At 33.2% G+C, this 22,947-nt stretch overlaps 1 protein-coding gene across 2 annotated transcripts in view; it reads left to right on the plus strand.

The window, feature by feature from the left end:
• Positions 1-22,947, plus strand: part of LOC132699568 (uncharacterized) — a 106,540-nt gene that overhangs the window by 51,603 nt on the left and 31,990 nt on the right. For both annotated transcript variants that reach the window (XR_009618519.1, XM_060666359.1), the window contains exons 4-5: positions 14,195-14,333; positions 15,898-16,031. Coding sequence is in view for 1 of the 2 variants with exons in the window: in XM_060666359.1 (XP_060522342.1) it covers positions 14,195-14,333; positions 15,898-16,031 (273 nt within the window). In the remaining variant the exon portion in view is untranslated. The remainder of the gene's footprint in view (positions 1-14,194; positions 14,334-15,897; positions 16,032-22,947) is intronic.

Consider the following 22,947-nt stretch of genomic DNA (forward strand, 5'->3'; position numbering starts at 1 on the left):
TAATCAGTCTGTTGAAAAAAATTACCCTAATGCAACACCTACATCTCAACGTAATCAAGATGAAGAAGAACAAAGATAATTGCCAATTCCTCGTAGAAGGACAGTATGAGACCTTAGTAATTTGGTCAATAAAGTGAAGAACGTAGCCGACTCAACTGGCACACGCATACCAACAGAAAGATAATTTGTATATTCGGGAAAAGTGTAGCAATCCAGCTTAAAGGTTTGCCAATCCACAAAGCAATAGGAAGATGCTTATCCAAAATTATCCAACTACGCATATATCCCGTTAGCAAATTATATGTATCAGTCTTCACCATCAGTGACTTACACACTACCATCACAACAGTCTCCTTACACACCACCACCACGACACTCTCTTTACACACAACAGTCTCCTTCCACAGAACCACCACAACATTCCCCTTAGAAACAATAACCGCAAGGCTGTTATTACAACACAACTACCACAATCTTCTACACCAGATCCTACTGATAACATTGCTCTTGCTGACCAATCTCTTCACCTACTACAACCAAATAATGACAATACAATGACTATCTACTCTGAAAACAATGAATCTCAAACTGTAACTGTAGTAACACAAGATGACATATTGGCTAAGGCAATATCGAGTATTTACTAAGTTTATTGCAAATATGTTGAATTTGAAAATAAACCAACTTTAATAAAAAAAACACGCTTAAACTAACTCCGTTAGCCAATAACTATGAAACAGCATGCAATTTCACTTTAGCCGGCAAAGCAGGTCGGGTGCAACGAGATTTAATAGTATATTGAACGACTCTTAGGTCAGCCTGAGAGCAAAATAATATTCTGTGGTATCTTCAGCAGCCAATTCCTTCAAGAGTTGCGCCATGAATGGATCTTCTATTAAACCATTTTCTTGGTTTCGCAAGTTCAGTTTCCAAAAGTTCTTCGGTTTCGGACACCACCGCGTTTAATATTTCTGTCAGTACTTCTCCCAACAATTGCAAGCACGCTTCTTTATATTCATCCATACTTGCTGGTCGATCGCTAACAACTGAATTTAATTAACAAAGTCACTAAACAAGATTTGGACACTAGTCGCACTACACAACTGCACTAATCACCCTCACTCATTAACCGGTGTATGTCACCAATCACTTTCACGATCTTTCAGGGTAACATATCTACCAAATAACCTGCGAAACACACAATGGTGAACACCAAAGTTTAGGAATTGCGAAATATGTATAGACGAAACTGTCGTGTCTCTTTATTTGGCTCAGTTCCATGCATCGGATCGAGAAGTCTGCGTGTAAATGAGTTGCCTAACCCCCTGGCTGACGTCACACAAACAACACAAGATGGTCCCAAGCTCGGGTTGTCTACAATTAGAAAAGAACCAAATTTAAGAAAACTTTATTCATTAATTAAAATGGAAACATCTTTAGCCATCCAGGTGTGGAAATAGCTACAATCTAGTAATGGGCAACTTGATGCTTGACTGGATAGGTCCCAAACGTTGTGTAAACAAAAAATAGAGTCGCTGGAAGTTCGACAACCTTATGGTATTTTAGCTGATTTTTTTGTGTCCTTCTCAAGCTAAAATTCAATAATGATAATAACCATTTCCAAGGTGTTTTATCAATTTTTAATGCCGCTTGCAAAAACCGCACAAACGAACTAATATAAGCGGACAATTTCGAGGAAAACATTAGCATCGAAGTCGACATCGGAAAATTCCAAATGGCAGTCGTAATTCTTAATCATTTTCTTCGCTCCAGCTGTCGTCTAGATAACGGTGGTCGATTCGCGCTATATCGAAATTTCTCGAGCGCTTAGCAATTTGTCGAGAAACAAATTCGTCATTAATAACGGCGACCGCTTAACCGCCAGAGCTCGGGCTTTAATCGGATTATTAATGATAAAATTATGCCTCGACAAATTGATATCAAAAACATCCGAAAACCGACGCGCGTGACAACGCGCGCTTAAAAATTTATTCAGTTAGGATGGAAAAAACCAAAACAGACTAAAAGCATTCGTGTCTGTTGGTCGAGGGTAAGTTACACTTTTTTTAAACAAGTAAATGTGCAACGAGCAGTGAGGCGTCGATTAGGGCCAGAATGAAAAAAATGCGGATTATAATTGGTAAACTGTAATTTAAACTTAATCTTTTACCTATAGTTCCTCACAATTCCACTGGGATTTCACAGAATTCCACTGGACTCCCAGGGAATTCCCTATATATATATATATATATATATATATATATATATATATATATATATATATATATATATATATATATATATATATATATATATATATATATATATATATATATATATATGATGACACTATATTCCGGGATATCATCCGGTCGCTCGTTGAACTCCGACTGGAATCCTGCATCCGACTGGAATCCTGCAAATCTTGCATCCGACTGGAATCCTGCAGACGTTTCGCCAAAATCTCACTTGGCATCTTCAATGCTCGCGCTCCGAAAACACTTCGAACACTGTTCGAACAGTGTTCGAAGTGTTTTCGGAGCGCGAGCATTGAAGATGCCAAGTGAGATTTTGGCGAAACGTCTGCAGGATTCCAGTCGGATGCAAGATTTGCAGGATTCCAGTCGGATGCAGGATTCCAGTCGGAGTTCAACGAGCGAACGGATGATATCCCGGAATATAGTGTCATCACATTTTTCCATCCGTGAATCAATACGTGAGAATATATATATATATATATATATATATATATATATATATATATATATATATATATATATATATATATATATATATATATATATATATATATATATATATATATATATATATATATATATATATATATATATATATATATCCCACTATCTTCCAAGCGTCCGTACATTAACAATATATATATATATATATATATATATATATATATATATATATATATATATATATATATATATATATATATATATATATATATCCCACTATCTTCCAAGCGTCCGTACATTAACAATTTGGTATTTTCCGAGCGTCCGTCTACAACCGAGCGTCCATATATGGACGCCCGGATGCAGCGCTATAGAAAAGGTATATACAAGATCTAAGTAGTCTAAATTAAAATTTTCACAAAGACGCTACGATCATAGTAAACTGATTTTTCTTGTATATTGTTAGTTCAGCTGTATACCCGGTAGAGGCGCGAGACCCAGTCTCTGTATATTTTACAAGATATATTCTACTTTCAGCTCGTCGATTTCCAGGCGTCCTCTGCGCCTTTGTTATGTGGCAACACTGTCACTATTAACTTTTGCAGACTGGCGCGAAATTGTGGGGTAACGGCTCTGCTTCGCCTAGTTGTTTTGTTTTTCATATTGAATAAACTCGATTGACGCTCCGTAGTTCGAGCATGTAGAGACGGTGGAAATAAAGAATTTTATTTTTTTACCACGAATTCGGAAGTAGGCTAAGTTGGAATTAACGTAAACGTAACACAAATACACAAGACTTTTTTCTTCTATTAAAAAATTAAATAATTAATAAAAGTTTATTTTCGAAATGTGTGGTAAAGAATTCAAAATTTACAAAAATCATATTTATATCCTGTTGCCAATGCCGTACGCTTTATATGATATTAGAATTTAAAACAACATTCTGTGACACGTCGCCAAACTCTTTTGTTTCGCTTGCTCTCTTCGTGAGAAAATCCGCTCATTGCATAAAGTTATTCTTTTTTCAACTACTTGTCCGCCCGTTGCATTTTTTTTTACCTTAATTCAATGAACTCGCGTCTCTCTTTACTTAGAAGCCTGACTAGATTGAAGTCAGTCGTTAAAGTCGGACAACAAACGCAATAACAACACCCAAGACTCCAGGTGGGAATCGAACCAACAACCTCTACTGCAAGTCGAGTTGGCAGGTCTAACGACTTACCAACCGAGCCATCCTCGATCACTTAAAAAAAATTATATTTTTTATTTAGTTGCACAAATTGCTATTTTTCGATTATTTTATTATTATTGCATTATATAATCTTCAGATCCATGAAGCAACATTATTAAAATGTTTTAATTAAACAAAGTGGCACCAACAAGTTTTGGTTTTTTATATGCGAATACTATGCAATAACTTCTGAATCTTTTTTAATTTTTGGGCACATTTTTAGATTTAGTACTTTCTTCCGATAATTTCTGCTAAACGCTATTTAGAACGGTGTTCGAAATATTAAAAATATCGAATATAAATATTTATATTATAGAAATATTGAACATAAATGGTTGTTTAATGCAATAGGAAAAGAAGTTGTTGGAATTTGCAAATTAAAATATCATTTGCTAAATACTTATCTAAATAATTGGGTAATAAAATATTTTGATTTTATCGTCTAATAATATTTCATTAATATTAATAGGTCGCCTATTAAAGTGTCCAACATATAAGAACTATTTTATTGAACGATTTAAGTTGTTGACTTTTGCTTTTAATCAAACCAAAATAAATGTGAAAAGTAACATTTCTATATTTTAGTAAAAATTATTTTGAAATGAACTTTGATAAAAGTTTTTCGATAAAAGTGTTCTTTTTAATAGTTATTTTTCTTCATTGTGCCCTAAGATATAAATAAAAATGAAGTTAAACAAGGAATGTGAGGGATGAAAAGTAAAGTACAATAATGTATCACCACTGCCACTGAACAATATTTTCATATATTACTTTTTTTAATGTACCTAAACTTAAATCCTAACAATGAACCTCTGAAGTAAAGTATCTTTTTAGGTGATTTTCGACATATTCTCTATAAAGTTTTGCCTCGGGATAAAAAGTGTCTCTTTAGTTCCTTGGATACCATCTAAATTTTTTCCCAAATTGATTTAAAAAAATCCCCCTTTTACATTCCTGCTCTAAAATACGCATTATACAGTGTGGCTTAAAGACGTTACGTAGGGCTGCGAACCACTGCGGATATTTCCGGTGATATATTAGCCAGTGCTTTGGTTTGTCGATTCTGATGGTCAAGGCACACGCATATAGTATGCAATACCTTGTAAACTTCTTCAGTCACTCATTTATTAAGCACTCGCTCCATTCGTGCCAAATAAACTAATATGGCGTTTATCAAACTTGTTTAGCAAAGATTTCTGAAGATTTTTTTTTAAAGGAAACTTTCACAGAATAATGTAAGACTATTTACAAATATTCTGCATTCTACCTGCGTCGGTGGTTGATAAATCGAACTTTCTGACGTTTCGCCAACCATTCTGGAGATCTCACAGCTGGTCCTGTTCATAAATTTGACCGTTACAAGAAAAATATGTTCCAGACAAGCATTTTTCAATTTCGTTGAATATGTTTGATTCCAGATTCCCGAATTGCAATATATCTGAAAGAGCTATGTCAAAACTAACCAGAGAAACAGAACAAAAAATATACGACTATGACAAATAGAGTCATAAGCAGTTGCCGAAAACAATAATGACACCGAAATCTCATTCGATCAAATTAAAAATTAATCAATGTAATCGATTCTTCTACCAGGGAAATATCCGAAAATTAATAGAAATCTCTAAACAACCAAACAATCTTAACCGCGACTCTGATTTTCAACAATATGGAAATCCGAGACAATGTTCATGTCACTCTTGTAGCTCCGCCTCTCTCAAACAGTATATCAGTGAGTTCAGAATAGAATGTGAGCAAGCTGCACTTAAGCTCTGAGGAAGCCATCAGGATGATTGGCGAAACGTCAGCTAGCTTTATTTATAAACAAAAGATGCAGAAGGGATCTAGAAGATTTGTAAATAGCCTTCTGAAGAAAATGTTAATTTTAACGAGTAACGAATGCCGTTCTCATCGCAGTTGTCTGTGTTCTTTATAATTTTTTTTAATTAAACTAAAATAGTAACTTCTAATTATTCCAAATAACTAACATCGGCCCGTTTTAGACCAACATTAAGCACAAACAACACAGTAATATTGCCTCAGTTGGCCAGTTGAAATTATATTACATAATTTCTAAATTAACAGTTTTTCTTAATTTGGTACCATAATTTAATGATCTGCAAATAAGTCAACTGTCTAGAACTTAGTAAACAATTTAAAAAAATAATATTTAAATATTAGTATTTACTTTTTACAAAACTTCTGGGTTCCTCCTGCGTCGGTATTTGCTGAGTCGAACTTGCTGGCGTTTCGTTAATTATCCTGTCGGCTTCTTCAGAGCTTGACTGAAACTGGCTCGCATTTTACTCTGTACCTGCTGGCATATTGTTTGAGGGATTGGTGAAGGGGGGGAGCTAAATGAGGGGCATAAACACCGTCTCAGATAACGGATTCCCATATTGGTGACAGGTAGAGACCTGAGTCGTGGTTAAGATTGTTAGGTTGTTTATAGATTTCTATTGACTCTCGGATTTTTCGTTGGTGGAAGAACTGATTGCATGCAAGAATTTTAGTTTCATCGAATAAAATTTTATGGCCGGTATCGTGAGTGTGTTCGGCAACAGCTGATGAGTTTATTTGTCTTAGTCGTAAGGCTCTTTCGTGTTCTTTGAGTCTAGTTGATATTTTTGGTCCGGTCTCTCCAATGTATTCTTTGCCGCATATGCATGGAATGCTGTAAACTCCTGGCATCTCAAATGGAATTTTGTCTTTGACCGACCGAAGATGTTGGACAAGTGGTAAATCTGGTTTTAAAACTTTTGACATGTGGTCAATGATGTTTTGAATGTAAGGAAGGACCACGGTGGCAAGTGTAGGATTGATTTTGGCATCATTGTTATTTTAAGGTTGTGGTATTTTTTGATTGAACGCTTAATATCTTTAATGTGGAAATTATTAGAGAGAAGAGCAGAGGTAAACTTTTCAAATTTAATATGTTAAGTTCACACACATCACAATCTGGCCCAAAAGTCATCGGTTGTCAACTCTGTTGCTTATAGAACCGTAAAACTATCTCAGCCCGAGTCACTGAACCCAGAATTAAAACATCCTACTTCTGCTTTTCTCTCTCTAATAAATTCCACATTAAAGATATTAAGCGTTCGATCAAAAAATACACTTCACCACAACCTTCCAATAGCAATGAGGCCGAAAGCAATCCTCCACTTGCATATGCGACAAAGAATACATTGGAGAAACCGGAGGAAAAATATCAACTAGGCTCAAAGAACACGAAAGAGCCTTACGACTAAGAGAAATAAATTCATCAGCTGTTGGCGAATTCTTGTATGTAATCAAACAAATCTCTAAACAACCAAAGAATCTTAACCGCGACTCTGGTCTTTACCTGTCACCAACATGGGAATCAGTGATCCGAGACGGTGTTTATGCCCCTCATTTAGCTCCGCCCCCCTCAAACAATATATATACAGGTACAGAGTAAAATGCGAGCCAGTTTCACTCAATCCCTGAAGAAGCCAACAGGAAGATTGGCGAAACGTCAGCAAGTTCGACTCAGCAAAAACCGGCGCAGGAGGAAACCAGAAGTTTTGTAGAAAGTATTACAGTAGCCTGTGGAAGTTTCTTTGAAAAATTAATAATAGTATTTGCTTTCAATTATTATTATTATTGGTTAGGTTTATGTCCAAGCAGCGCCCGGCTAACGTAAATACATGTGCAATATTTCTGGCAGACATATTCAAGAATTAAAGAATTCAAGAATTACTTTCCAATCTACACAAAGAAATTAAGTTTAGCAAAGAGCTTTAAAAACTACCAAATCTACAAAAAAACATATAATAAAATAAAAAATAAAACAGTTAGCAACAAAGCATTTTTCAAAATATAGCGAAAACATGAATCGCCTTATACCCTCGACTGTGCACCGTCATGTTAAAAAGGAGAAGAGTGTTCTAAAGACCATATCTATTTATATGTACTTTAATACACAATCAATCGGGCAACGTTGCTCGGACGCTCAGAAATCTGCCCAATAAATGAAAAATATACATACGGACGCTAGAATGCTGAAATGTTAAAGTTTTTCCGTGTATATTGGACGCTAGCAAGGTGCCTCTATAAAAGGACGCCGACATATAAGTATCATAAAACTTCACAAAAATGATCTTCGTAAAATCTGGCCTAAGGAAACTCAACGCCATCTCGTTTATAAAACTTCAAAATATTCACTTGTTAAAGTAGGGATCTTGAAAAAAACGATACTGGACGCTCAGAGACGGATCCATGAAAGGACACTCGGAAGATAGCGGGATGTATATATATATATATATATATATATATATATATATATATATATATATATATATATATATATATATATATACATAAAATTTCGATATTTTATATCGTAATTGGACGAAAAAAAAAATGGCTTTTGTAGTTTCAAATTAAACAGAAAAGCATCGAAATGTTTATAAGTAACGAAATATCAAAATGCCTTACAAAATAATTTACTATTACTGTTTCTTTTACGTTCATAGGTACTTGCTTTCAATAAACCCCATCATACTTTCCTTGTATTGGCCTTGATAACGTCGTTCGACGCTCATAATGTTCTGATGAAAACGTTCTCTTTGCTCTTCTGAATACGCTCCCATACTGTTTTTAAATGTATCTAGATGAGCATACAACATATGTACTTTTAATGATACCCTCCAGCCCATAACCACAGATACTTTGTATATCCGCACTGTAGTCCCATTAAAAATCCCACTTTTTGTAGTGTTGTCAATAAATAAACGCCATTCGTCAGGAACACAAGACATGCCAAGTTCTTGCAAAAATAATGTCTATCTTCTTTTGTCAAAAACGTTGAGAATATTTCAGTCTAGTCCGCTGATCCGTGATATTAACATCATCAAGCAAATTCCCTTGTTTTAAGCGTAATTTTAAAGGCTCTGCTTTGTTTTTTGGCAAATTTAAATCTCTTATCAAGTCGTGAAAAGCTTCTGTAGTAATAAGATTAAGTTTTGGTTGTTCTGGTGTAGGTAAAAACTCCTTATCAGAATTACTTTTATTAGAGAGAGATGAGCTACATTTCGGTCGTATCAGGTCTTACGCAATTGACACAGAGGAATATTTAAGATTTATAACGGTGTTCTAATTTGGTTATACCAGTTTTAAACGTAGATTCATCAAGCTCCTCAAAATACTGATTCACAGCTTCGATAACTTATTCGTTCCTCATAAATCTTTTAACGCCAAGCAATTTTTTGAGGTTAGGAAACAGGTGATAGTCACTGAGGGCTAAGTCTGAACATCAATTCGTCGATTTTGGACATATCAAAAATCGATGAATGCTCTGGTACGTTCACACCTCGTCCTTCAAACGTTGCGATAGCCCTGCGTAATATTGACCAGTGATACCCTGAACCTTTACAAAATAATCAATGTATATAATTCCTCTCGCGTCCATTTGCCAATAAAATTGTTTTAGCCTCCTTTATAGTTGGTTCCCCTTTTGCAACCCACTGTTGTGGGTGTTCCTTATTTTAAGGAGTGTAGTGATAGACCCAAGACAACAACAAAAAATTGTTAAGATTACACCTATAAAGCGCCAAATTGTCGGTAAAATTGTTTATCTTGCACACAATCCATCCTACAAGTCTCAGCTATCTCATGCACTTTCAATCTGCGGTCTTCCAATAATATTTGATGAATTTTCTCAATTATTTTTGAAGTTGTAAACTCAACAAGCCGTTCTGAATTCAGACACCCACTGCTTAATAGTTGAATATTATGGGGAGGAGTCTACTGGTGTTGAATTCATCTCTTTAATTTGTTTTGGCTTAAAATCTTTCAAATAGAAGTATTTGATGACAGCGTGTCTCGCAATGTGGTCTCAAACGCAAAATAAGGTAGCGATTAGGTTGAAACTGTACATACAAGCTCGGTAGGAATGGTACTGTAGGACACCGATTCAAAAGGGGTTCAAAAATATTTAAAAAATCAAAAAATATTCAAAAAATATTTAAAAAATCAAAAATGTGTATTATTTTTATTATATATTATATTATAATATCACAAAAGCAAACTTTGTATCAAAAAAAAGTATTTTCTCTCCGTTTTGTTGCATAATAAATAACCAAAATACCGCAAAATAAAATTTAGGACAGAGAAGGAAAATTCAACTAAACAAAAATATTAAACAAGATAATGTGCATTTAGGTATCTATAATTCGAAATAAGTTACTACAATTGAACCGTGGAAATGCGCAAAAATTACGTTTTTGAGATAACTAAGAAAAACTGATATGCGGCGAGGCATGTCGAACAATCATACCGCAAAATGTTAATATATCAACATTTCCACTCTTCAATTACGAAATAATCTAATAATAGGGACATTTATGTTACTAAACAGGGTACTCTAATTTGGGCAGATACGGGGTCCAACAATGAACTACATTTTAATAATGCATAATGCATACTGGGACATATATACCAAATTATTTTTTATTCCGTTTTAAAATAACGGTTAAAGATTCTTTATGAGCAAATCTAATTCTGACAGCACGTACCACTCTTTATAATGTATTTTTAAGTTTACTTAGATATCAATATACTAAATATACATTCATAAACATTCTTCCGGGCAGGAACTAATGAACCATAATTATGAAAGTACATCTAATATACACAGTAACAGTATTCTAATTATTAATCAGCGGGCAATAATTCATTTAGGGTCAAAACTTTATAATCTGCTTCCTATATGCCTAACGAAAATTTTCTAGAGAGGCCAAAAACCATATTCTAGAAAATTCTTTCAGGTTTCGCTGGTTGCTTAATGTTAATTGCTTAGTTAATTTAACTTTTCTTGTTATAATTACGATTTAATTATTGTACGTTTGTAATTTGACAAATTAGTGAATGTTGGTTTTTGATACATGCAGGTTTTTTAAACCTAGGTCAAACAATCTTTGCAGTAATAATAACTATAATATTGTTCTAATAATAACTATTTATTTGCACCATCAACATACAATTCATAATTGATTAATTTCTAGTGTTTCGTCAAAATTAAACTTTTTGATTTTTGTAGTTTTTAATGATAATAATAAAAAAATTGTTTAACACTAAATAATCCACGTCCAAAATCCAGATTGAAAAAAGTTTAAATGTTTAAATAAGGGAATATGACTTAATAGTTACAGGTACCTTCATACTGAAATGGTAAGACATTTTACGATTCCTTGCTCACCTGTCGGTCAAAGATTTTTAATCATATAGAAAATTGGAATGGTGGTTGAGATAAAACCAAAGCGACCTTTAAAAGTATGAATTAATTTAGATATTTTAAAGTAAAGTAAAAAGATGTTATTACTAGCAAAATTGCAATGGAGTTCTTTCGAGAAGCCCTGTTGATTCACAAAAGTGTTTAATGACGATGCCATTTTAAAGTGACACCTCCCGTACATATAATCTCATATTTATTGAGTTACGTAACGGTAGTGAAAAAAAAAGAAAAAAACAAATTTCCTCCAAATTTTAAAAAAACCAATGACTTACTTATCTTTCTTTCAAAAATATCCACTCGAAATCCCACCGGTAATAAAAACATTTCGGAACACAAAGTCCATTCCCCCACAGAATTGATTTATATTGTATACCATGGTTCTTTCCACTGCGATTTACCCGTCGAAAGTCTACAATTCCCTGCCAGACACAATCAAATTTTAAAAACTTCTGAAGAAACGTCTACTATCAAAACAATGTTCTGTATCATAAAATAATATTACTCTATGTCTATGTCAACCAACAAGAAATACTTTTTTATAGGAATATGTTATTTGTAGCTGGAAAATAAAGATGTATTAAATAATTTATTTATTTATTCAGTTTCGCAAAAATATTTTCGTTTCCTTTTTTTTTGACATAAAAAGGTTATATATCCGACTCAAATGTTCTCAAAAGATTTCCAATCATTTTTGATACCAAACAGTGAAGATCGCTGAAGAATCATTGGGTCGCCCTGCAGTTCCCTTGCGTACTTAATGAGCTTTCATTACTCTACCACTTTGTGAAATAGACTTTAAACGCTGTGTTGACGACGTTATTTTCGTTTCGTAAATTCTATAGTGTATCGTTGCCTCGTAGGCAGTGATAAATCTAAAACGTAAGGGGGTTTAAAGGCGGCTTTTTGTACTTAATCGTGTTTTGCCGGCCCACCTTATCTTTCGCTATTGTTGGATAAAACCGCCCAGAGCGTAGTAGGTTTCCATTTAAATTCTCGCTATTTTAAAAGTATCGGCGAAGCCAGAAATAAATTAACATCTTACGTAGCATGAATAAGTTATTAGCAATTTTAAACTTACAAAAAAAGTACATAATATTAAATACCCATTACTACAAATTAACTTATATTTTTTATCATTATTATGGCCCAATAAATGTTCAAAAATATGCTCACCCATTAGTTTCTGACCTGTGCCATAGTATAATAACAATGGTCTTTACCTCTTTTTTAATTATTATTGTATTATAAATATTCAAAAATATACCCTTCTACTTGGATATACATGTTTAGTCTTTTTCGTATATTTTCTTGGACGTTCCTTAGCATAAACGGTGTTATTCTGCTGCACGCGTCCCGATTCTTATCAATCATATCTTCTGATGTTATAAAGGGTTCACCAAAACACGATCTTTAACATATCACCACAAAAAGAAATATAGTGGTGTCCAATGAATCCATCTCAACCGATCTATTTCTGTAGGTAAGGATTATCTAAAAATTCTCGAACTTTTCGATGGTAATGCGTTAAAACCACATGTGTTGAATCTTAATGTTGTCAAGTTCTTGGAGAAAAATATATTTCAATAACATTAAAGTGTTTTATTCCGCACCACACATTAAGTGACCAATAGGTTTTGGTTTCGCACTTTCCAGACCCAGAATGTATAAATTGTTACTGCGAAAACACTTTTTTTAAAAATGAGACAACAAATTTTGTAGCTGGTATACGTCTGTTACGATACTTCGCATTGTAAAGTCTTACTGTCAACAAAGTATTCTTTTCCGCCACATACCAATTAATTTATCTTTAGGAAAATTCATATTTAGTTTATTTTTTATTTACTGACACCACAATACATTTTTTCTTCCCGCTTCTGTAATATACCTAATTATACACCGCTCTAGAGTGCGGAAAACGTCACTTCACCACGTGAATTTCTTGCCCCACGGATCCGAACCCCTTCGGACATTTCCGGGATATTACCGCACGAGTTTGGGAACAATCGGATGTTGACGGTCACGTCAGTTAATGTATTTTTGCAAGAATATACCCAAAAACGAAAGGTCGTAGGAAAAGTATAGTCTGCAACACGTTTGGTAAAATTTTTAAGTCACTCGTTTAAACACTTGTTCCGCTCGTGCCAAGTAAAGTCTTGACTCAAATGCCAAAACCAAAACTGTTTGTTCTTTAGCAAATAATCTCATTTTGTGTCTGTTGAAAGTGTTTAGGGGTTTTCGAAACTGCAAAAGCTTACTAATTTTTGGTTTTAAATTGTATTTTGCCTTTCTTGGCTCTAGATAGGTATTGTGTAAAAACATTCGGTGTTCGTTACTTGTGTGGACATAAAATATGAAAAATCTTGAAAATGCATACAAGTTGTGTTGTGGTTGGTTGTGGAAACCGTTCAAACCGCGATTCAGTAAGTTTTGTTGCAACCACAGCTATTCAAATAAACAAAACCGCTTAGTTTTGCAGCCGGTACATTCCAAATTCAAATTTCATTCAACATAATCACACCTTTTTTATTCAATTCATATCTTATTAAGTCGTCATTTGCAGCGGTTTTGGTTAAAACGACATTGCACACTTGAAGTATTGAAATAATTATTTAAATTTTAATTGCAATTCATCGATTATAAAAATGGCTATATTATGGTATATTTAAATATTTGCTTAAATTAGCGCACAACATTCCACAAAAGTATATCGCTTTATGAAACTCAATACCGCAGAATACATATTTTGAACTACTTGCTGAAAAAAACAACAAAAAATCCATTTTAAATAACCAATAAAATATGTGACCAGACAAACAGTTTAACAACGATCTAAAACTCTCTCGCATTAGTCTGTAGTTAAATTTTCCAAGAACCGGTTCAAAGAATTATGATTTCCACTGTCGCCTCTTAGTACGCAGCCGAAACTTTTTGAGACGTTTTCTTTAATTTTTTTAATGATAATAAAAACAGTAAACATTTATCAATATTAACGTGAGATATTTTTAGAAAACAAACAGCAGCCAGAAGCAAATACAACTTTCCAATTTGGAGTTTTCCGCCGGCGGCTCGTACCATTGTGTCGTTTCCATGGAGACGCCCAGCATTTTCAGCAAGGAATCAGAAAAAAAGGACTTAATTATAATAGGTAAGGTTATTTTTCCGTTATAATAGTAGTAACACGTTCGGTTAACTTTTTAGCGCACTCGTTTATTAAACACTCGCTCCGCTCAAATAAACTCGTGAGTCAAATGCCGTTTACCGCACTCTTATACTATAATATACTATTGCAGATGCTGTATTTGCATATAACGTATTTGTTTTATTGTGTTATACCAGAGTTAACTGTTAGTTTAAATTAAGTGCTCTTAAATGACGTTTAAATGTTAGAATTGTCCAGCCAAAATTCATGAGTTTAAAATGTATGCGCTATTAAATGAGAATTAATGTATAAAAAATTGTTTAAGACAGTATGATAAAAAGAAGAAAAAGAATAATTACGTTTCCACTGTGGGTTTGAAACGAAATAGAAATGTATTAAAATTTAAATAACAATAAACATTTAAATAGCATTAGTTGCAAGAAAAAGACTAAGGGAATTTTATCTGTGCCCCATCATTTCATCGTCATTTTGAAAAATTCGATCTAGACAAGACTGCGAATTGCTACAACAAGACTTAAATGGAGTAATCAAAATAGTCAAAATCCAAATAAATGTAATGACATTCAGCAGATAACATGAAAGAAACCATGATAGAACGCAAAATAGAAATGGTGTACTTGCTATACTTTTTGATTCCGAATTAAAATTTGATAAACATATAGACAGCATAACAAAAAAAGGCAACGAAATGTTAAGCTTTGTGGTTCGACATTCCGGCTGAATCAATTGTAGAATGCATATTCGATTATCTGGTCGTCTTATTTTTTATATAAGTATGAATTACAAACGATTTAGAAGAAATTTTTGAGGTACCTTTATTATAAGAAGCATATTTACTATTTTGGTGTACCTTATATCGTTTTGTTTCAAGAGTTTGGTTTTTGTACACTTGAAAAAAGAAGAAAAATTGCTGAAGAAATATTTTTGTATATACTGGTTTGGAGTAGAATTGGTTGTTATTTTCTAATAAGTGAATTAGAATTATTGTGCCTGCATTTTTAACAACGAATAATTTCATTTTTGAACTTCCTACAGCTTACACTAATCTGGGACAATATAATATATTGTAACTTATAAAATGCATGTTGTGGATAGTTTTCAAATTCGTTTTTGCGACTTTAGAACTATAATTTCAAACAAGCTCTTTTTTTCTTATGCTGGTATTTGTAAAACTTATATTATAATTAATTATTAAAACATAGCATGTTAATTTATTAGTTTTTTACATAGTTGAAACCTAGTAGCTTATGGACATGTTCTTTTTTTTTTGTTTGCTTATTTTTGAGTGGTTGTAATCTGTTATCTGTTATCTGTTGATTACTTTAATATATATATAATTAAATATTATTCATTATTTACATAAAGAGTGGCAACAATAGCTTGGCCCGTTTTAATTTATAGAGTGACAAATAAAATACTAAAATTAGTAATAGCAAAAATGGTCGATATAGATTTCTCAACCACCTGGAACCATCGGAAATCGTCTTGAATCACTGTTCCAATTTCATATTGATTATTACGATTGCCTTAATACGGAACTTTTTTACAGAACCGCAAAGGGTGGATCCAAAAATAACATTCTCGAAAACCAAGTATTTGGTGGGCGAAATTTTGGAGGCTAACTGTACCACGGCCCCCTCCCGACCGCCACCGCATATTAGCTGGCTGCTGAACAAGAAAAAGGTATTCTTTGTGTTTAATAATTTGCTCTTGAATGAATCGTAATATTTTTTTTGGCCGACTTCGTTTTTTCATAAAAAATCTTAGAAATACTTAAATGTTCAAAATTCGGGAGAACTTTTTTTAAATCATTTATTACATAGAAAGCGAAATAAAGTTTTATTCGGACTGGCCGATACAAAGGCTGGAATAATTAAGAGCACATTTTACAATATTTCAATCGAATAAATAGGCTTTTGATGCGGTGTCAGCGATGCGTTATCTTCGCTTAGCTTTGGGCTTCGTCTGCAGTTTGGGGCATATAACTTCTCCCTCCTTAACTTTCGAAAATAACGGAGTGAAAAAGCTTCAAGGTTTTCTTCCTGGTAGGTTTCCTCTTTGGATGCGTTTTTCTTCAATTCTCGTACCTTTTCGAAGAAGAGCTTCTTAATGATGAAAACTAAAATTAGAACCATGATTCCAAACGCAATAACAATTATTTGGAAAGTATTTGTTTCTTCTTTCCCTGGTTCCATGGGAGTTATTTGTTCTGCTAAGTCTCTTAGCTGGTATTTTCTTCAATATTTATTTTTGAAAGACTGGGGGTATCCAGGACTTTCCTTGCGTTCATTTCCGTTAATTGGATTTTTGGTAAAAATATTGGTTTTCCGAACTGGATTTTCACATCGTTGAAAAATTTTTCTTAATTAATTTCTACTTGACAGTTTACTGGTATCTTAATCAGTACTGGTACTTCGATTTACATATATCCTTGTTACACTTGATTAGCAGTTTTTCAGGCTTCTATGGCAGAACAAGAACTAAATTTTGAGTGATTTGTTCTATAATTGCTTCTGAACGGTTCATTTTTGTAACAGGGTAGTTTTCCATTCCGATGTCGTCAAATAAGTTCTCCACGCATACATCTCGGGGATGAGTTTCTTCTTTACAAAAGTAGATTTCTTCGATGACGGGACATGGTTCTACGGTGAATTGTTTCTTCTTCTCCGCTTGTGCCATTGGATATGGGGGTATAAAAATTGATTGATTTTGGATTATTGGGAAAATATGGTAAAAGGGAAATATTTCGGATCTTAAAATTGGTACATGGACTGCAAAAATCACTTTCGAGTCAACAAAATTTACCCGAGTTAAAAAAAAATTAAATTGTGGAATTTGATTTTCTTTATAAATTGATGCTAGATATTTAAGCATTATATTCAACGTCGAAATTGGTAAAATACTATTTTGAAGCGCATTAACTTTTGCAAACACAATAGCATCTTCTAGGTTATCTAGAAACATAATATTTTGGCAATCTAAATTTAATTGCGTAATGATCTCGTGAAAACTAAGATGGTCTTGTAAAGAATTTATGGTCATTAATACTGCATTTTGGAATGTTTTTAAACCATTTTGTAGTTTCCGTTGATTTTCATTTCATTTCATTTAATTTTCTTGAATTTAGGAAGTTCTTTGCTCCTAAGTTTTGTTTTAATGAAAGAATATTTTTGTTCAGTAAAATCTGGTGGTTCTTCATTATTTTCGTTTCTTTTTGAAATAATGCCTTCTTTCGTTTTTTCATTTAATTCCTTTATTTGTTTGTACAATTTACTTGAGTTTGAGAGAAATCATAGCGTGATCATTTAAATCAAATGGGTTTTGAGGATTTAAATGACCATTTATCCATGCTGCGTTGTAAAATTAAAAAGGTTTTCAACTACCTCGATTCCTGTTATGCTTTTTAATGGATACGCTTGTCCATAGCGCGAAAATGCGTCAATTATTATAACGTAGGCTTCATGGTTTATCCTAAAGGTATCAACATGAATGTGTTCGAATGGTTTTGATGGTGTGTTGGGGTTAAGTTAAATTTTATCACTGGTGGTTTTCGATCATACATATTCTTTTAGCATACGTTACAATTGTTAACATAATTTTTTATGTCGTCAGACATTTTTGGCCAATAATATTTTCGACAAAGAGAATTTTTCATTTCGTTTATTCCACGATGGTACGTTTTTGTCGTATGGTATAGACTTAGTTTTTCTTGTTGGTCATCTTGGGCTTCGATGTCTTCAAGAACTATATTGCAATGAATTATTTTAAATGCTGAATTTTTTAAAGTGTTTTGTAATGTTACAGCGAAAATTCTAATAAAAATTTCCGCTTGAAAGTAAATTGCATAAGTAGTTTTCGGTTTAAAGTATATCGATTGTTATTAAACACGTTTTCTTTCCTTTTTAAGAATTTTCCTACATCTCCTGTTGTTAATATTATTTGATTTTTAAAATTATTTAATTTTTTTTTCCGAAACTGGAATTTCAAAAATTGGGTTTTCCGCTGAGGAATGTACTGTCTCATTTTCTTTTAAATCTTTTAGATTTTCCCGTTGGTTAAATGGGGGTTTGATTTGAATATCCGATAAAATTTTAATTTTTTGTTCTTCCGGTTTAAACAAAATTTCATCTAACATTAAGTAAGTCGTCTAGATTTGGCAATTCGTCGTTATCAGGTAATAAAAAGTCGCCTATAATTTCATCCACGTCTCCTAAGTTGTTAAATATCAAGTCAGTTTCAAGAGCGTTCATATCCATTGGATATCGTGATAAAGCGTCCGCTGCTTGATTGTTTTTACCTTTTTTATATTTAATTTTGTACTCCTACTCCTCAAGTTTAAGTCTCCATCTAACGAGTCGTGAATTTGACTCTTTTAATGACATTAGACATTGTAGGGGTTTATGATCCATATAAATAATTATTTTTTGTCCGAATAAATAAGGTCTATAATATTTATAGCTCCAAACAATTGCTAAGAGTTCCTTTTCAATGGTCGAGTAGTTTATCTCTGACGGGTTCAGCGTTCTTGATGCGTAGCCTATTGGGTGTCCGTCTTGGGATAAAATTGATGAGATAGCATATTTTGATGCGTCGGTTGTTAATTAAAAACTTCTTTGTAAAGTCCGGATAAGGTAATACTGGCTCCGGAGCACGTTTTTGTACGTGTTAAAAGAATCAATGAATTCTTTTGTGTGTTCGACTTTGCTTTCCTTTTTCAAGTATTGTGTCATTGGTTTAGTTATCTTCACTTAATTTTCTTCTTTTGGTTTGGTTTTATACCATTTGAGGTAACTACATGTCCAAGGAATTCCACTTCGCTACATAAAAATTCGCACTTGTCCGCTTGTATCTTTAGATTAGCTTCTCGTAATTTTTGGAATATTAATCTCATATTTTGAATATGTTCCTTTAGTCCTGTACTTATAACGATTACGTCGTCCATAAAGACGTCTTTGAAAATTTCATACATGACAGGTTGGAAGGTTGATGGTGCGTTTTTAAGTCCGGCATTCTTGTTTATTCAAAATGTCCGTTTTCTACGCTAAAAGCTGTCTTTTCGATAGAGTCGTCTTTCATTTCAATCTGATGAAAGCCGCTGGCAAAATCCAGTGTAGAAAAATACTGTGCACGTCCCAATTTACCTAAAATATCCGTTATGTTCGGGATTGAATATCTATCAGAAATAGTTTTTTCATTAATCTTCCGATAGTCTACGACTATTCTCCATTTTTAGGTTTCTTTGGCACTATCTAAAAAGGGGTTGACCATGGGCTGCTGATTTTCTTATTATTCCAGTTTCGAGCATGTCATCTATTTGTCGTCTTACGTCTTCTTTGTGGACGAATCTGTATAAATAAAATTTAGAGTTTGATTGTTGTTAGTAAAATAATTTTGTCTTATCGGTCGTCTTGTAAATGAATTATTTGTTTATCTCGAGATACCTGACATTGGTGTCGGTTTAGGAAGTTGGTTGGGTGATATTTGATTGGGTTTAAAGACATTTCGTGGGGGTCCGAAAACTTCCCGGTTTGTTGGAAATCATCTTTGAGGTATTTGCCTCGGTTGAATATTTATTGGTTGCGATGGAAATTGTGGTTTTTGGAATTGATTTTGATATTGTTAAAATTATTTGGCATGAAATTTGTGTTGGGATTTATTCCAGGTTGAAATCTGCTTAGATTCGGCTGGTTTTGGAATTGTTGAAATGGTTGAAAATGTTGTTTCGTGTTGAATTGTCGATGAATTGGTGTTTGGAATTGTTTTGCATTGTTTTGTTGGAAGTCGGGTATTTGTAATTATTTTGTTGTGTTGCTTAGATTTGCGTAGAGGTTTTCGAAATTTTCAAATTCAGAAACATAAGCAATGGCTTCCTCTCATGAATCTGGTTATTTTAAATGCATGTTGTTTTTGGGCATCCCGGTGCATCCAGCTATGAATGTATTGAGTGCGATTTTGTTGTTATAATTTACATGGAAAAGTTTTTCATTTTGATCTAAATCTTCTGAATTTAAAAGTTGTAGCCTACCACCGAAATGAACTAAATGTTCGTTTTTAAAGGGTCTTGTTCTAGTTAATTCCTGAATTAGACAATCTAAATTTCTCCTATCTGCAAAGTATTGAATGAGCGCATCTTTTATGCTTAACCAATCTCTCAATTCTGATCAGTTGTCTACTATTACTCTGCTTTCCTTACTAGTTTGTCTATGATGCAATTGTCTAGTTCCGCATCTCCCAAACTAACGTAGGAATTTATTAATTGTTCGCATTTAGCAATAAATTTGTTTTGCGTGTCACTATTTCCGTCGTAAGGTTTAATGTTATCTACTTTAGGTTTAAAAAGATTCCAATTAAATCTTGGTTCCGCACTACTCATACTACCTGAGCTTCATGGTTTTGACTCCTGTTTGTGTTTTGTTCTCTAACTTTAAATTTGAATTGAAATGTTTTTCGAGATTTTCGATTTCAGAATCGCTCATTTACGATTTGAATTGATTTTTCCTTCCCTTTTCCTTCAGGTGGCCTTATACAGAGGTATCGGAGGGGCAAATGAAAATGGAACTTACGGTTTCGTATTTCTGCGTCTAATTTCCAGCTCAATTTTCCAAATCATCACGTGTGGGTTGTACCTGCCGTTCTGCTTCCCTTTCTGCTGGTTCTGCGTGCTCAAGGATTTGAAAATCCACGTAGCGAATGTCCAAAAGCTTCGAACTTTCCACGATTGGCGATTTCACAAAAACTCCCAAAAGATTCTGGTTAATTGTCCACCACTTAGAAAATCCTACCGGCTGCGCCACTTACATGTTCAAAATTCGGGAGAGCGTTTTTTACAACACTTATTACATAGAAAGCGAAATAAAGTTTTATTCGGACTGTCTGATACATAGCCTGGAATAATTAAGAGCACATTTTACAATATTACAATCGAATAAATAGGACTTTTGATGCGGTGTCAGCGATGCGTTATCTTCGCTTAGCTTTGGGCTTCGTCTGCAGTTTGGGGATATAACTAGTTGTGGCATATTTTTCGACAGATTTATTTCAAGTACTGACAAAAGTTTAAAAAATTCAATATTTACAGGGTGTCCCATTTAAAAGAACATATGAGGCAGTTTCAAATTATATTCTCTTGTGCATATTTAACTAAAACTTATTCAATATGATCCACGGTCAAACGTCTCGAACGTGCTACATGGGGCCTCTCTTGAACCCTCTGTTTTAAACTCAAAATTTGGCTATCTCAAGGCACTTTAGAAGATGCTACTGCTTTAATTTACACAGGTGCAGACGAAAATATTCTAATTCAAGAGGTCGAGAGCAACCTCAGAAACCATGTGGATTGGTTGTATATTAATAATTTGAAAATTAAAGTAATTAAAACCAAATGTATGGCATGTAACCAACAAAATAAACAAATAGAAAATGTAGAGATAAGTATTAATAATATACCATTAAAGTAAGTAAATAATATTACATAGGGTTAACTGTGGATGACAATAAAACTGTACCTCTGATTCCTTCAATATTAAAATGTAGATTTTATTTATGAAAAAAAAAAAAGTAAGAACGTGCTCTACAACTCTTTTTATGTCTTATTTCCTATATAAAAAACTTGAAGCAAACAAAAATTTCAAAGGAAGCAAATTCTAAAAAACAAAATAGTAAAAATATTATATGATTATGACAAACTAACTTAACTAGGCTATACAAGAACTAAATATCTTCCAGTTGAGTTCGATCAAATCGAATAATGTATATATTCAAAGTACTAAATAATAAACAAAAAATCTAATTTATCAATATAGTTTTTTCTAATCAAGTGCATATCAGATTAACACAAGAATCAGTATGGGACACCAAAATTCTATTGTTAATATATGGAAAGCTTTAAATCATTTACTAAGAGGCGTAAAGTGTGCAAATACATTAAGTTTCTTCGTTGAAAAACTTAAAAGCTATATATTTTTAGTGTACAGATAAGTTCGTAATCTAATTTTATTTTTATACCCACATTGTTACCTAATGGTAATTTTCTCGATGCCAGAGCTTTAAGCACTGCTTCAAGCTATTTATTAAAACATGTTCCAAAACGAATGGGCCATAAAAATAAATCCTATATCCTAAAATCAATACTTACGAAGATATGGCGCGATAAAAAAAAATTTTGGTCGTTTTTTTTATTTACAATTTTTAAAATGAAAAAATTCGATGGTTTAGTTAGTTTTGCGCTAACTTGAAGGTGGCGCCACCTGCATACACTTTGTTGAAAAAATACCATCATATATATTTTTTTATGTATTCTCAAATTTAGTTTCTGACAAGACATGGTCATCTAGGTTAACTAGGTTTTGATTGGTTTTTGTCCAGTACACAATTAAGATAGGCATGATACGTTATAATGTGTGTTTGTTGCATTATTTATTTTTATTTTTCCTTTTTTGATTTGATTCGACATGGGAAGGACATTGCCAGCACGAATCGAATATAACTTTGTGTACAGGCACAGTAAATAATCATGTACTAGAAAAATTTAATTCGCCCCAATGCAGCTTAGCTCTTACATTTTTTAAGGGACTACTTCATAGCTTTCCCATAAATAGAT

The sequence above is a fragment of the Cylas formicarius genome, unplaced genomic scaffold (genome assembly GCF_029955315.1).
Source record: "Cylas formicarius isolate icCylForm1 unplaced genomic scaffold, icCylForm1.1 PGA_scaffold_3__17_contigs__length_32017465, whole genome shotgun sequence".
NCBI classification, from domain to species: Eukaryota; Metazoa; Arthropoda; class Insecta; order Coleoptera; family Brentidae; genus Cylas; species Cylas formicarius.